The following is a 14,390-nucleotide window of genomic DNA, read 5'->3' as shown; positions in this document are numbered from 1 at the left end:
TTACTTTTATTTTCTCTTTGATGTGCTCAGGAAGATATCCAGGCTTAGATACTCCCCTGACATCCTCCATCCTCCATCCTCCCTCAGCACACACACATACACACCCTCATCCCCCAGACCAGACTGGGAGTTCCAACAGCTCATTGCTGGCACTGTGTCCTCCAGGGGTCAGCGAATCTGCAGCACTGGTATTGGCCACTGGTACTCTCTCTCCTTTTGTGTGGAACATGCTAAATTTATTTTAGTGTCACTGAATAGCAGGTCTACTCTTACTCTTCGAAACCCTCCTGCCTAAAGCAATTTATTTTTCAGCTATAGACCCCTCATTGCAATGGCCTTTTTACCCTGACCAAATCAATGTTGGATCTGTTTTGCCTGTAAATCTCAGATTGCTGTCAAATTAAATTCGATGCCTCCCTTTGCCGGTCATTGATTGCCTTTCCCTTAATATCCCAGTCATTTTGTTTCCAGTTTTGTTGTTATAGATGAAGTTGATTAAATGGTTTTGTGTAATTATGAACGGCATTCCAGGTTCACTGTTATCAGTGAAGAGGGTGAAGGAAAACAAGCTGGTGATGAGGGACAGTGATGGGAAACCTCCCAGGGCAGGTGGCTTGGTTTCTTGGCCAACAGAACTTGGGAACCAAGACATCAAACGATGATGGGGAACACACCTGGTGTGTTAGCTTCCTGGGACTGCTGTAACAAATTACCACACATTTGGTGACTTAAAACAATAGAAAATTATTCTCTCATCGTCTGGAGTCTGGAAGTGCAAAATCAATTTCACTGGGCCAAAGTCAAGATGTCAACAGGGCCATGTTCCCTCTAGAGACCCTCCACGAGGTCTGTACTTTGCCTATTCTGACCGCCTTTTGGTTGGAATGCCTCTGGCATTCCTGGGCTTCTGTTCACACCAGTCTTACCTTCACATGGCCTTCTCTCTCTCTCTGTGTGTGTGTGTGTGTGTGTGTGTGTGTGTGTGTGTGTGTCTGATCTCCTCCTCCTGTTAAGGCCATTAGTGAAGGCTTTGGGGGCTTACCAGTTAAGGCAGGATAGTTTCCACATCATAGGTCCTTTAACTTCACCATATCGGCAATGACCCTTTTCCCCAATTAGGTACTATTTACTGCTTGCAGGGATTGGGATATGGACCTCTCTTCAGGGGGCTATTTTTCAGCTCTGCTTTGCAGAAGTCTCTGGAAGATGACCTAAAGATGGGACTGGGACAACTGGTTGGAGGTGACAGGACTGGGTGGTTTCCCTGGGATGTTACCCATTTCCCATCTTGGATCACACCATTGCCTTGCTCCTCAAGGGGAGGGTGAGAGGCCGAAAGAAGAACAAGAAATTGAGAAAAGCTGGGAGACCATTTGGAAACAGTCCCTGACTTAAGATGGTTTAAACTAGGATTTTTGAACCTTACGATGGTGTGAAAATAATCTACAAAACCATACTTTGTTGTTTTGCATTTTGAACTTTTCCTGGGCTAGCAATATGTGGTACAGTCCTCTTTCTCTCCATGCTGGACTGTAGCAGTGAGCTCAGCTACCAGTCAGCTGGTTGATCATGAGGGGAAAACAGCTGATGTTCTGTAGCACGCTGTATCACTAAGCCAGGCTGGTCCGTGGGTTAGAGAATTCAGTGCATTTTCCATTTATGGTATTTTTAGTTTATTGTGAGTTTATTGAGACAGAACCCATCAAAAATCAAGGAGCATGTGTACTGCATTTGCCCAGAAGTAGGAAAGTATAAGAACCACCCCAAAAAAGGCCAGGTGAACCCACCTGGTATGTTGGAAGGTAGCACTGTTAGGATTATGATAATCATACAGTTGTGATCATGATGGCCAGCTGCCTGGAAAGAGTCATCTGTGCTCCCCGTTCTGTCCATAGGGGTCATCATCACAGATATTTGCTCACCACTTACTAGGGCTTTATAGGGATCTGGTAGGTGCAAAAACCAGCATGGCTGTTTCAGCTCTGGGAGGAGGGCTCTGGTGGGGTAGTAGTAGTGACCCTGCTCCCCACTGGTCACATATGGTCTGGTGGGAACAGAGGGAAGGGTGGTTTCAGTCAGGTATTGTCAGAAGCCCCCTGGGGTTGCAGTGAAGGGGAGGAGTAAGGAGCACAGAGCGGCACATGCCTGGAGAGAGAAAGAGAAGGAGGACTGTACCACATATTGCTAGCTCAGGAAATGATTAAAATGAAAGTAAAAGGTGCTATGTTAGTCACTTTTCTGTTGCTGGGACAAAATATCTGACATACATAACTTAAAGGAGAAAAGGTTTGCTTTTGGCTCATGGCTTAGGAGGTTTCAGTCCATAGTTGGCTGGCTTCAAGGCAGAAACAGCATGGCAGAAGAACATAGCAGAGGAAAGTTGCTCACCTCATAACATCCAGGAAGCAGAGAAAACAAGGAACAACTAGAGAGAGACAAAGGGGCTGAGGATAGAATATAACATTCAAAGGCATGCCCCCAGTGACCTACATCCTCTAATCTAATAAGATCTGCCTCCTAAGAACTCATTCAACTGTGACCTCATCAATGGACTGATCCTTTAATGAAATTAGTGCACTTTCAGAGAACTTTCTTTTCTTTCTGCCAGTACTGTACTGGAGATAGAATCCAGGGTCTTTGCACTGAGCTACCTTCACCAACCCTTTTTTGATTTTGAGATAAGGTCTTGCTAAATTGCCTATGCTGGTCTTGAATTTATGATCTCCCCATCGCACCCTCCCGGAGCCCTGGGATTACAGGTGTGATCCACCATGCCTGAGTTGGAGAATTTTGTTTTTTGGTACCGGGCATCGAACTCAGGTCCTTACGCTTGCAAGGCTTGGAGAATATTTTTTGATCTAAACCATAGCAGGTAGTGTTATCCATGATTCCAAGGAGGGGCTCATAAGGCCTGGAGAGGTACCCCAGAGGGGTTGTATCAGGAAAATGTCCTGTATTTTATTTTTTTCCCCTAGAGAAGGTATCAGTTTCTTGTGGCTGCTGTAACAAATTTACAAACATGGTGGCTTAATGTAGGAAGTGATTTCTCTCACAGTTCCTGTGGCCAGACGTCTACAGTCAAAGTATTAGCAGGGTTTATGTGGCCTCTGGAGCCTCGAGGGGAGGAGTCTGCCCTTGCCTCTTCCTGTTTCTGGTGGATGTCTGTGATCCTTGGCTTGTGGCCCCGTCCCATCTGTCCCTCCTTCTTCATGTGGGCTTCTCCTCCCCATATCTGTGTAAAGTTTCCCCGGTCTCTATTTGTAAGGACATGCAGGAGGGCACATGTAGGGCCCACCCGGGGAATCCAAGTGAATCTCAGCTCAAAGTCTTGCACTGAACCACGTCTGTAGTCTTTTTTCCCCCAAATACAGTCACATTGATGTGATCCAGGGAGGGACCCCCACTTAATTTTTTTGGCTTTTACTCAACCTAGCACAGGCAATTAACAAGCTAAATAAGTTATCCTAATAATACTTGAGTGCTCTGTTAAAAGAAAAAAAAAAAGGCTGATCGTCTTACTGCCTGGCTTTTAGATTGCTGTTTATCCATAGTACTTTTAAGATTTTGTTGCCAAAGGGTGTAATTTTATAACATTGCAACAGAGTCAAGCAGAGATAGAACTTAATTGTACTTTTCAGCATCTTTTCTCATTCCCTCAAGAGGATAGAAATAAATATATTTAGAGGGAATCAGGAATGAACAGTTTACAAAGCCGTTAGTCTAGCATCTGTTGAAAGAGTTGGGCTCACCCACAGCTGGAGGGAAAGTCACTTCGGTGGGCCAGGAATGCTGGTGGGGACTTTGGACACTCAGGTCCCAGCTGTGAGGTTCACGCCGGCAGAGGCCCTCAGCTTGTCCTGATCATCATCAGCCCTTGGCTGTTCTTTATATCTTTGGATAAAGGCCCTGAAATTCCCTAGTAAGACAAAACTCCATTCTCCAGAAGAGGTAGCAGATTCAGCTGTTCACAGCTGTCTTTGCTCTGATGATTGCATTGGTTAGTAACCCACTGGTCACTTGCAGTTATAAGGCACTGTGTGTGAGGAAGGGAGTGGGCTGGGCTCCAGCGATGAGAGCTTCACATCTTACAAATCCAAGTGTTCCGGAACCTGGGGTGGCAGTCTCTCTAGAAAGAGGATGGCTCTTGAGTTGGCCTTTTGGCACTGGGGAATTTGGGTAAAGAGGAAACCATGGTATGGCTGACAAGAAGATGCTCAGGAACTCAGGCAGGCAGCAGTGAGCCCCAAAAGGCTTTAGTGAGAAATCAGGGTTCTGGGCTCACTGACTTTGAGGCAGAGCATGGAGAGAATTCAGGAAACCAGGACACCAGTCATGGAGAAGAGTTAGGCTATCGGTGCACTAGTCTAGGTCGGCTGTTAGTGGCTGGCCTTTCATTGGTTTAAGCAGTTTGCTTGTGGTTTCTACTTTATTCATTTTCTTTTTTTAAAAAAAGTATTGTTTCACAGCTTTTTTGAGGCGTGACAGAGAAGCAGAGCATATATTTACTGTGTACAGTGTGATGTTTTGATGTGTGTGTGTACATTGTGCGCTGGTTGCCACAGTCAAGCTTATTAGCATGTCCATCATCTCAGAGTTATCATTGTGTGTGTGTGTGTGTGTGTAACATTTAAGATCTACTCTCTTAGCGGTTTTCAAGTATACAGTACTTTATTGTGAACTGCAGTCACCATGCTGTACATGAGATCTAAGGTTTTTATGTATTCATCTTGTCATGAACTATGTCCCTAGATAACATCTGAGTCTCTCACTGCAAACATATTTCTTTACTTATCCATCATTTACCTACATACCTGTAAGGCTGTACTAATATATTGAGTGCACTGTGAGACAGGTACAAAATGTAATCACTGAAGAGGAAATTAGAGGAATGGACAGTCTGCTGTCTCTGGCCTGCACCCCGTGGCTCACTGGCTGTGTGGCAGAGCATTCCTGAGGAACAGTGGTGTCGGGTTCGGGGGAGAAAGGTGCTGGGTGGGCAGAGGGGAAGGGAAGGGGAAGGGGCGGTTGGCTGAGGCACTGACACCGCTCAATGGCCGGTCACATTAGAAGGGGCAGTGAGGCCCTAAGAAACAGTGAGGTGTCCCAGGGCCTGGAGGGTGAAAAGGTAGCTCCCATAAAGGAAAAGGGAGAGTTGGGGAGGGTACAGAGTGAGTGGAGAAGAAAGCCTTCCCTTCCCCTCCATCCTCCTTCCTTCCCTCTGTTCTTCCCTCCCTCAAGAGCCTCCCTTTCAGGACACATTGGCGGTGGGGATGTGGTTCAGGATGAGCTGCTCTGGGAGCTGAGATGTGAAGCTGGCTCCTGATCACCGAGACGTGATGCATGCTGGGAGGGAGGTCAGCGTCGGAGGCTAGAGGCAGCCAGGGCCCGTGCAGGGCAGAGAAGGGCCAACAAAGGCCAAAGAAGCTGGGTCCTCTGGCAGTGCTTCCCCTGGCTTCTAAGCACATCCTAGATGAAGACTGAGGACAGGGTTAGCTGTTTCTGAGGTGGGAGTGTTGCGCGTCAGACCTGGGGGGGCGAGAGTGTCCTGAGAGACAATGGTGAGAGCCCCTTGCTTCAGAGGTCAGGATTTCACTCTCGTCCTCTTCCCTGAAGAAACCACTGGACAGTAACCCTTTGAGGAGCATCTAGAACACTACTTCTTGAACACTGACATTTCCTTAAATTCCATTCTCTTCCTTAACAAATGAATCTCTTGTTTTTTCATGATATTCTGCTTTTTCCTTTGATGCTATTTTAATTAATTAGTTAATTAATTTTTTCGTGGTGCTGGGGATGGAACCCAGGGACTTTAAGGTGCTAGGCACACAGTCTACCACTGAGCCACACCTCTATTCTTGATGTTTTAGACCCTGTGTTTCTCCTGGTACAGGGAAATAGCTGTGAATTTTCCTAGTGTCCTTGAGAGTAGTTGAGGAATCACCTTTGCCTGCAGTGTCTAATAACACTTATGCTCTTGGTTTCTTAGGTGGCCATCAAAGTCATTGATAAGAAGAGAGCCAAAAAGGACACCTATGTCACCAAAAATCTTCGGCGGGAGGGGCAGATCCAGCAGATGATCCGTCACCCCAACATAACTCAGCTCCTCGATATCTTAGAGACGGAAAACAGCTACTACCTGGTCATGGAGTTGTGTCCTGGAGGTAACTTGATGCATAAGATCTATGAGAAGAAGCGGCTGGAGGAGTCCGAAGCTCGCAGATACATCCGGCAGCTCATCTCTGCAGTGGAGCACCTGCACCGGGTTGGGGTGGTCCACAGGTAAGGGCCATGTCGGGCTGATCATCGCCAAATCTTTGCTAAATGGATGCTCCAAGCAAGGCTGAGTAATTGCATCCTATTTTAAAGTTTTCTACAGAATTTATTCCACAGAATTGTTTCTTAAGTTGAGTTAACATCAACTTGGGGTTCAAAGAGTAGTGTGTAAAGCCAGAGTGCCTGGGCTTGTGTCCTGGCTCTGCCCTTTGAGAGTTGTTTGACCTTGGGCACATTACTTCACTTCTCTGAACTTCAGCCTCTTCATCTGTGAAATGAGAATACTACTACTTCTCTCTTCATTGATGTCATGACCATGAGTTGATAGAAAGAGCTTGAACAGCGTTTGGTGCTCAGTAAGCATCAGGTAAGTGACAGGTGCTGTTCTTATTATTTACCAGATTGAGAGATCAGTTGCTCAGGTGCCTAAAAGAAGAACCCAAGGGGAGACACCATGAGGTTACTACTCAGCTGGTGCTAGGGATAGGTGCTTTCCCTGTGTTTGCTTTCCAATGGTAGTTGCTCAATAGCAGTTTTATTCAATTGAATTGAATTCAAATTGTGGACTTGCCCATGAAATCTAGAGATGTTCCCCAGAAACCAAATTTGTTTATACTAGCTGTTCCTTCCTAGGAAGGGGCTTTACAAAGAAACTGAGAGAAAATAATGTTCTCTGATATTGCTGTTGGTGGTGGTTGCCTGCTTTGAGTATGATAATAAAATAAATTGTAAAAATAAAAATGCCCTCTTTCCCTCCGCCCAAATTATTCACTAATAAATGCATGGTTCTTCATGGAATGCTTAATCACTAATTACTCAATTATTGAGAAAAATTAATAATATTCTTAATTAATTCTAGTTTTAAGAACTATAGTCAAAGCATAAGCTATGAGTATGTATCCTTACATACGCACATATGCTTAAACATTTAAAAGTTGAGATCTAATTATATATACTCTAAAACTCACCATATGAAGGCGTAGAATCCAATGATTTTCGTTTATTCAGTGTTGTGCAACTGTCGTCACAATCTAATTTTAGAATACTTTTATTATCCCTGAAAAGAAACCTTGTACCATTAGCACTTGCTTCCCATTCTCCCTTTTTGCCAACTCCTGGTAGCTACTAATCTGTGTTCTGTCTCTATAGATTTGCCTATTCTAGACATTGCATATAAATGGAATCATCTTTTGTAATTGATGTCTTTTTCTTAGCAAAATATTTTTCACATTCACCCCTGTTATAGCATGTATTAGTACTTCCTCCTGGTTTTTTATAAGCAAATGAAATTGCATTGGATGGATTCATCCCAGTTTGTTGATCTCTTTATCAACTGATGGAGGTTTGGGTTGTTTCCACTTTTTGGATATTATGTATAATGCTGTAATGAGCACTTGTAGTCAAGATTTTGTGCAAACATATGTTTTCATTTCTCTTGGTTTGCTTGGAGTGGAATTACTGGGTCATACAACAACTCTCCGCTTAACCTTTTGAAGAAACATGCGTTTCTTTCAAAACTCAACAGCTGATAGTACCTTTTATCTGTCTGAAAGCCATTCATTCTCTGATCAGTGGAGAAAGCAGCTTGAAGCCATCAGAGCTCTCACACTTTCCAGGTGGAGAGGGCGCTGTCCTCCCTAATGAGACTGGCATCAGGGATGCTCTCCTTTGTCCCTACAAAGCCCAGGGACCATGAGGAAGTCCCTCTGCTCAGGACTTCTGAGGCACCATTAGGGCTCATCCACTGAGGGCAGGGACCCTCTCCACAAACACCTTACTCACTCATTGTCACACAATCACGATTTATTAGAACGCTTTGGGCTTACATCATCAACGACAGGAACATTCAGAAATTTGAAGTGCATAGCACTATTTTGGGCTCTTCCCAACAATACCCTGGTGTTGCCTGCAGTGTCATGGCTCTGCCATTATTAGGAAGATGATGTTTGTAAGGGTGCCTGCTTCTGTCTTTGTTCATTAAGAAGACAGAGCCAGAAACCTCACGAATGAATCAGCTTGGATTAGTGACTCCGAAGGTCACAGCAGAAAATAGAACCAGGGGACTGCAAGGGGCAGGGCCTTCTGCAGGGCAGGACTCAGGGTGTTTTTCCAAGGGCTTCGTGCTGTCAAAAATGAGATGAGTGCCGAGCCTCTCAGGATCATGAGGACAAAGGAAAATCAAGTGAAAGCTGTGCATTGCACACAGGTCTCTGCTGCAGGAAATTCTCAACAACCCTTTTAAAATAATTTTAACAAAATCCAATCCTTCTCAGTGCAATTACTGTCAGAATGTCAAAGGAATGAATTTAATAATGTTTTGATAGCAAAGACAGTACGCTGCTTCTCTGTCTTATCTCCAGCTCTCTCCTCCTTCTCTCTCCCTGGAAATATATTCATAATCCAGGAATAGTGAGAGCTCAGTTCTTTGAGAGTTTGAGGACAATGGAAATATAGATTTAGAAGGATTTCCTTGCTTTTCTCTCTAGAAATCATGTTATTGTTTGTCACTGCACATGGGCATAGTGATCAGGTGGTCCAGACAGCCCATTAACGGTTTGGTTAGAATATATTTATGGAAGGCTTTAGTGGAATCTCTTGACTTTGGAAGATTCCATACTCATAAATTTTAGCATCTATAATTTGGCTTGCCACTGATTTATTTTTTACTGTAACCACTCTTGTGTACTTTTTACTGTAGCCCTCTCCCTTGGTGAATTTTCTTCTTGGTGCTGCCGAGGAGGAATGCATGTCATGAATTATTTTGAGGTTAGGTTTTTCAAATGAGTGAGATGGCATAGCATTTCAGAGAAGCCCTGGTGTGCCTGGTGGGAAGATTTCTGAGCAAATATATTGTATCATCCAAAAGGATTCAGACTGGGTTTTTCTGGCTACAGGTATACCGTGACTTCAAAGGCTTTCGGTTCCCTGTCAGCTGATGCTGTGAAACTAAGTATGTCCCAGTCAACTCAGTGCTGTCACAGCCCCATTTCCTGTGCTATGAATTCTGAGTATTTATTTACCTACCCAGAACTACTTACATATCATTTACAAGACACAAATCTTACAGGCCTAGGAGTGGCTCACTAGCAGAACACTTGTCTAGCAAGGGTGAGGCCCTGGGTACTAGCCCCAGCACCGGAAAAAAAGGACAAATCTTTAAAAATAATTTAACTATTATTATAAGTGGAATTTAAACCCATGCAAGCTGATTCCCAACTTTATATGAACCAAACCTGCCTGGCGTCTTTGGGTCTTTTGCTATTCACAGAGCTGTTACTCATTTTCACATAGGTAGAGTGTGATCTAACTTTTTCATTATTCCATTTCAGGAATGCCTGAAACACTCTACATTTATATGGGCAGTTTGTGTTTTCTCTTTTTTCCCCTTGCAACAGTGCTCTCCTGGCAGGATGCCAAAACCTGATGATTTGCCCATTGTATACAAAGCATGGACTCTTAACATGAATCAACAAGAAGGCAGGCCGATTCTGCTAAGAGGCTAATTTGAGATTCATCTGCTCATTCAAAAATAACAAAGCCCAATCAAACTATACAGACCAAACATTAGAGGATAATACCGTGCCACCGTCCCTAAGCAGGAAGCGACCAGCCATGGGGCTGTAGGGTGAGAAGAAAGGGACCGTGATCAAAGGCTACTGGAGCCAGTGCGTGGACCTGTGTCGACCGGCCACTCCCAGGGGCGTGACCTTCTTCATTCATCAATATTGGCGCTCAGAAGGAATGCAGTGGAAGGCTAGGAGCCTTGCTTTGTTCTCTTGAGTCTGACAAGAAGCAGGCACAACCTGTTTTGCGGGGGGATTAAGAAGGTCTTTTAAATTGTAAGTCTTTTTTGCCCCAAAGGGAAGGGGAGGGGAGGCAGATGAGAGGGAAATCATTTCTGCTCCTGTCCAGAAACTGTTGGGGATCCCAGGCCTTTCTGCCAAGAGTACGCTCCTTCTTGGAGGCCCTGGTTGCCTCAAAGGTTTTAGGTGTAATTGGTGTCTTAGACACTGTCTCATCACTGAGGCACAATATTGACACCCACAGATTAATGGAGGAGAGGCTCATTTGGGCTCATGCTTTTGACAGGTTTCAGTATTTAGTTGGTTGGCTTCAAGGCAGACCATGCATAGCAGAAGGGTCTGGCAGAGGAAAACTAGTCACATCATGACGACCAGGAAGGAGAGAGAGGGAGAGAGGGAGAGTGAGAGAAGGGACAGATACCCTTCCAGCTTATGTCCCCAGTGACCTGCCTTTTCTGACCACCAGCACACTCAGCTACTGAATCCATCAGTGGGTTAATTCAAGGATGACTGTAGTGCCCCATGATCCAGTCACCTTCCAGAAGCCCCACCTCCAAACCCATGAGGCCTTTGGGGGACATTTTAGATCTAAACCATAACAATTGTGTTTTGAAAAATGTGATTGCAAATGTATGATTTTGCAAAGCCATAGCCTAACCGCTCCATAGGTTGATTGGAACAATGGTGAGCAGCATTGACACTAAAGCCTGCATCCATGTGTGGCCTCTACCACTTAGAAGCAGAACTGGATGCATTTCTCAGACTGGTGCCTCTCTTGCCACATCGGCACTGTAGGGATGATAGCTTATCCACTGTATGTGATGGTTGGGGGTGATTAGGTGAGTTGTGTGTATAAAGTGCTCAAACTGAGCCCCTCCGTAAGGGCTCATTGTTGAGTCCTCCTCATTTGTGAGTTCTAGATACACAGGGGCCCATAGCTGTCCTCTGTGGGTGCCACCCTTGACATCTTGTCTGGCTGAATCCTGTTCATCCTCCAGGTAGGTCCCGGCTCCAAGCACACTTTCTCTGGGAAGCCAGGCTGGGTGCTTTCCTGGTCACATGGTCCCACAGCACCCTCCATCTGCCTTTTAAGCATGTATCTTGTGATTCTTACTTGTTTAATCTTTGTCTTCTACCTAGGCCATAACTTAGCTCAGTGCCCAGCCCAGGGGACACACAATAAGACTTTATGTGATAAAGGAAGGGACACCAAATGAGAGCAGCTAGTGTCTGAGTTGGCTTTCTGGTAGCCAGTCCCAGGCTCTCGGAAACATTTCATATTCTCTCTAGAATTTCAAGGGAGTTTCTTCATTGACTTTGTGCTACTTTGTTTAAGTTTCAGGTCACAATTTGTAGAGTGGCATCCTTTTAGCAACTAGCTCTTTCATTTTTATAAACAGAATTTGTTTCTGGAACGTTTTAGGAACTCAATAAAGGTTTCATTCTGAATAAATAAATCAGATCCATACTTAACAAATTATTCTTGTGTTTTACCAACATGCCCATGCTGTAAATAAATCAAAGATTTACAAATCATTTGGTTTTAATACAGTGCTTTTGAAGATAAGGCCTAAGCTAAAAAACTCTTGTTAACTACAAAATGCCTGTTGCCTTGGGGATTATTATGCTTTTCTTGGATGCTTTATCCTTGGCTTATTACTAAAATTCATCTTGTGGCCATCCCCACAGGCAAAAGTTTCCCTCCTAAACTTAATCCTGTCTGGGTTTGGTTTAGCCCTCTCTGGGCCCCATCCCTCTGGTCTTCCATTTGGAGGGCCATGCACCCCAAAACTGTTTGCTTGTCACCAAATTCATCATCCTTTTAATCCTTTTCTGGAGTCTTCTCTATTACCCTCATCCTAGAATCTTCTTTTCTCAGAGTGTGAGGATTGAACTCAGGACCTCATGCATATCGTCTTAGAATCTTTAACTTTCTTTTCCTTACCTCCACCCTCTCACCTCATCACTGTTAGGACTTGTGTCCTCTTGGAGTGGCCTGCCAAACAGGCAAGCATCATACATAGAATCATTTCCTTAGCTCGTGGCCCTGTCCAGGAGTCCCTTTTCGGATGCTGTTTTTCAAAGACGAATCAGAGGCTCAGGAGTTGAGATGCTTTGTCCATGGTGGTCAGCTGATCAGTTAAGAGAGAGCCTCGTGCTGAAGTCTATCTTTATTTACCTCCCCAGGCCACCATGTTTGTTCTTGGTCTCTGCTCAGCGCTCCAACTCCAGGGATTCACTGCTCCTCTGGGTCTCATCCCTCCTTGAATCTCAGCCCCGTCATTTTTCTGGCATTCAGTTCTCCACTTCCATCTTGCGTCTCAGTTCTGAGGGTCCTGTGCAGGCTCTTTCCTGAGTTCCTGCTCCTCCATCCACACCTCCACTTTGTTGGGGTCCTGACCTGACCTTCATGGTTGGGCTATGAGGAGAAATCTTCCTTTCTTCCTATCTCACTCTGATGCATGCACACACATATGACAATCTCCACACTGTAGGATACGGACACATAGATGATTCCACATACATGTGTACATATTATACACGTGTACTATACATGTCATACTATGCATACTGTCACTATGTATACTATACATGTCACGTGTACACTTGCTCATACACACATAGATGCATGCATGTGCACGTACATATCCATACATGCACACTCATGTTCTTCCCTACATGCATGCACACACATATATGCATGTGTGCTTGCACTTGTGCACACAAATTCATGTGAGGTTACATGTACTCAGGTGTGCACATGTGCACATTCACAGGCTACCCTGCTTCTGCCTGCCTCTTTGCTTTGCAAGGTCAGAGTGGCTGCACCCCCTACCCTGCCCTCATCCAGAACGCAAATGTTTGTCACAGCAAGAGTCCTCCCTGACTCTCCTCCCTTGAACTCCTCCATCTGGGAAAGCAGTGACTAGAAGTCACTGATACCAGTCTCTAAACATTCGAGATGACCATTTTAAAGCAATGCAAGGAGACTTTAGGTGGGGGAAAGGGAAGCACACATGACCACCTGTGGGTGAACTTTTAGTTGTTAATAATGGCCTGTCTACATTTGTTCCTTTAAAAGAGCTGAGAACAAAGGGCCTGTGATTAGGTGATGTCTGAGTGGGTGTGGAAGAGATCTCCTCCCTCGGATCCTCTCTGACTATCTAGAAAAATATCCCCACACACTACTCAATACAGCATCAGGTCTGCCCCGCTGGAGCAGAGAGGGCTCCAGTAGCCTTTCCTTGCCTGTACCCATTGTTTGTCTTCTTAGCTGGGCTCCCTCCTCATGCTTTGCTGAAGAACCTCTCCCATGGCTTCTCCTCACCAGTGCATTGGTACTTACATATGTTCTGAAGATACCCCAGTCTTTGTAGCACTGTTCTAGAGAACCTACCTTAATGTGCCACCTTATCTTACCTTATATTACCCATCTTTGGGTGCCAGCCTGCCCTATCCCCTTTCATGTTTTCCTAAATCTTTTTTTTTTAAGTCTAAAGAGAAATTTTTTTTTTCATTTTTCTTTTAAAAAAATTCTTTTCAATCAACATATTACATAAATTTATGGTATTTTAGTCATTTTTCTTGTTGCTGGGACAAAATACCTGACAGCTGCAACTTAAAGGAGAGGTTTATTTTGGCTCACGGTTTCAGGGGACTTAGTCAGTGGTCAGCATACTCCAAAGCAGACAGGATGGTGGAAGGTCCTAGGCAGAGGAAGCTGCTCAACCCATGGCAGTCAGGAAGCAGAGAGCAAAGGAGGAGCCAAGAACAAGAATACATTCTTCCAGGTCACACCCCTGCAAGCCACTTCCAACCAGGCCCCACTCCTAACAGCACATTCAGCCATGAGCTCATCAGTGGATTAGCTCACTGATGAGTCTAACACCCCCATGATCCAATCACCTTCCAAAAGCCCAACCTCTGAATACCTGAAACTTTTGGGGGACATTTTATATCTAAACCGTAACACTGGGGTACAGTATGATGTTTGTATATATAACAATGTATAAAGATCAAATCAAGGTAATTACTTCAAAGGTGTTACTTCAAATGTTTGCCACTGTTTTGTGGTGAGAATATTCAAGATGCTGCCTTCTGGTACTTTCAACTCTACAATAAATTATTGTTAACTAGAGTCCCACCACTGTGTTGTAAAACACTAGACCTCGTATCTAACTGTATTTTTATACCCAATCACCACATTCTCTTGATTCTCCCTTTCCTCTACCCTTCCCACGCTCTGGTGACCAACATTCTGCTTTCTACTTCTAGAGGTCAACTTATTTAGCTTCCACAAATGATTGACAGTGT

General features: G+C 44.5%; 1 protein-coding gene across 2 annotated transcripts in view; it reads left to right on the top strand.

Moving 5' to 3' along the window:
* The window catches only part of Hunk (hormonally up-regulated Neu-associated kinase), a 112,407-nt gene that overhangs the window by 36,688 nt on the left and 61,329 nt on the right, over positions 1-14,390 (top strand). For both annotated transcript variants that reach the window (XM_004842280.3, XM_087213164.1), the window contains exon 2: positions 5,987-6,279. In XM_004842280.3, the coding sequence (XP_004842337.2) occupies positions 5,987-6,279 (293 nt within the window). The remainder of the gene's footprint in view (positions 1-5,986; positions 6,280-14,390) is intronic.

The sequence above is a fragment of the Heterocephalus glaber genome, unplaced genomic scaffold (genome assembly GCF_053883595.1).
Source record: "Heterocephalus glaber isolate CG9 unplaced genomic scaffold, H.glaber_assembly_v1.0 deba00000122, whole genome shotgun sequence".
In the NCBI taxonomy this organism is placed as follows: Eukaryota; Metazoa; Chordata; class Mammalia; order Rodentia; family Bathyergidae; genus Heterocephalus; species Heterocephalus glaber.
The sequence above is the reverse complement of the archived record's forward strand: the minus strand, read 5'-3'. Positions and strand labels throughout refer to the sequence as shown.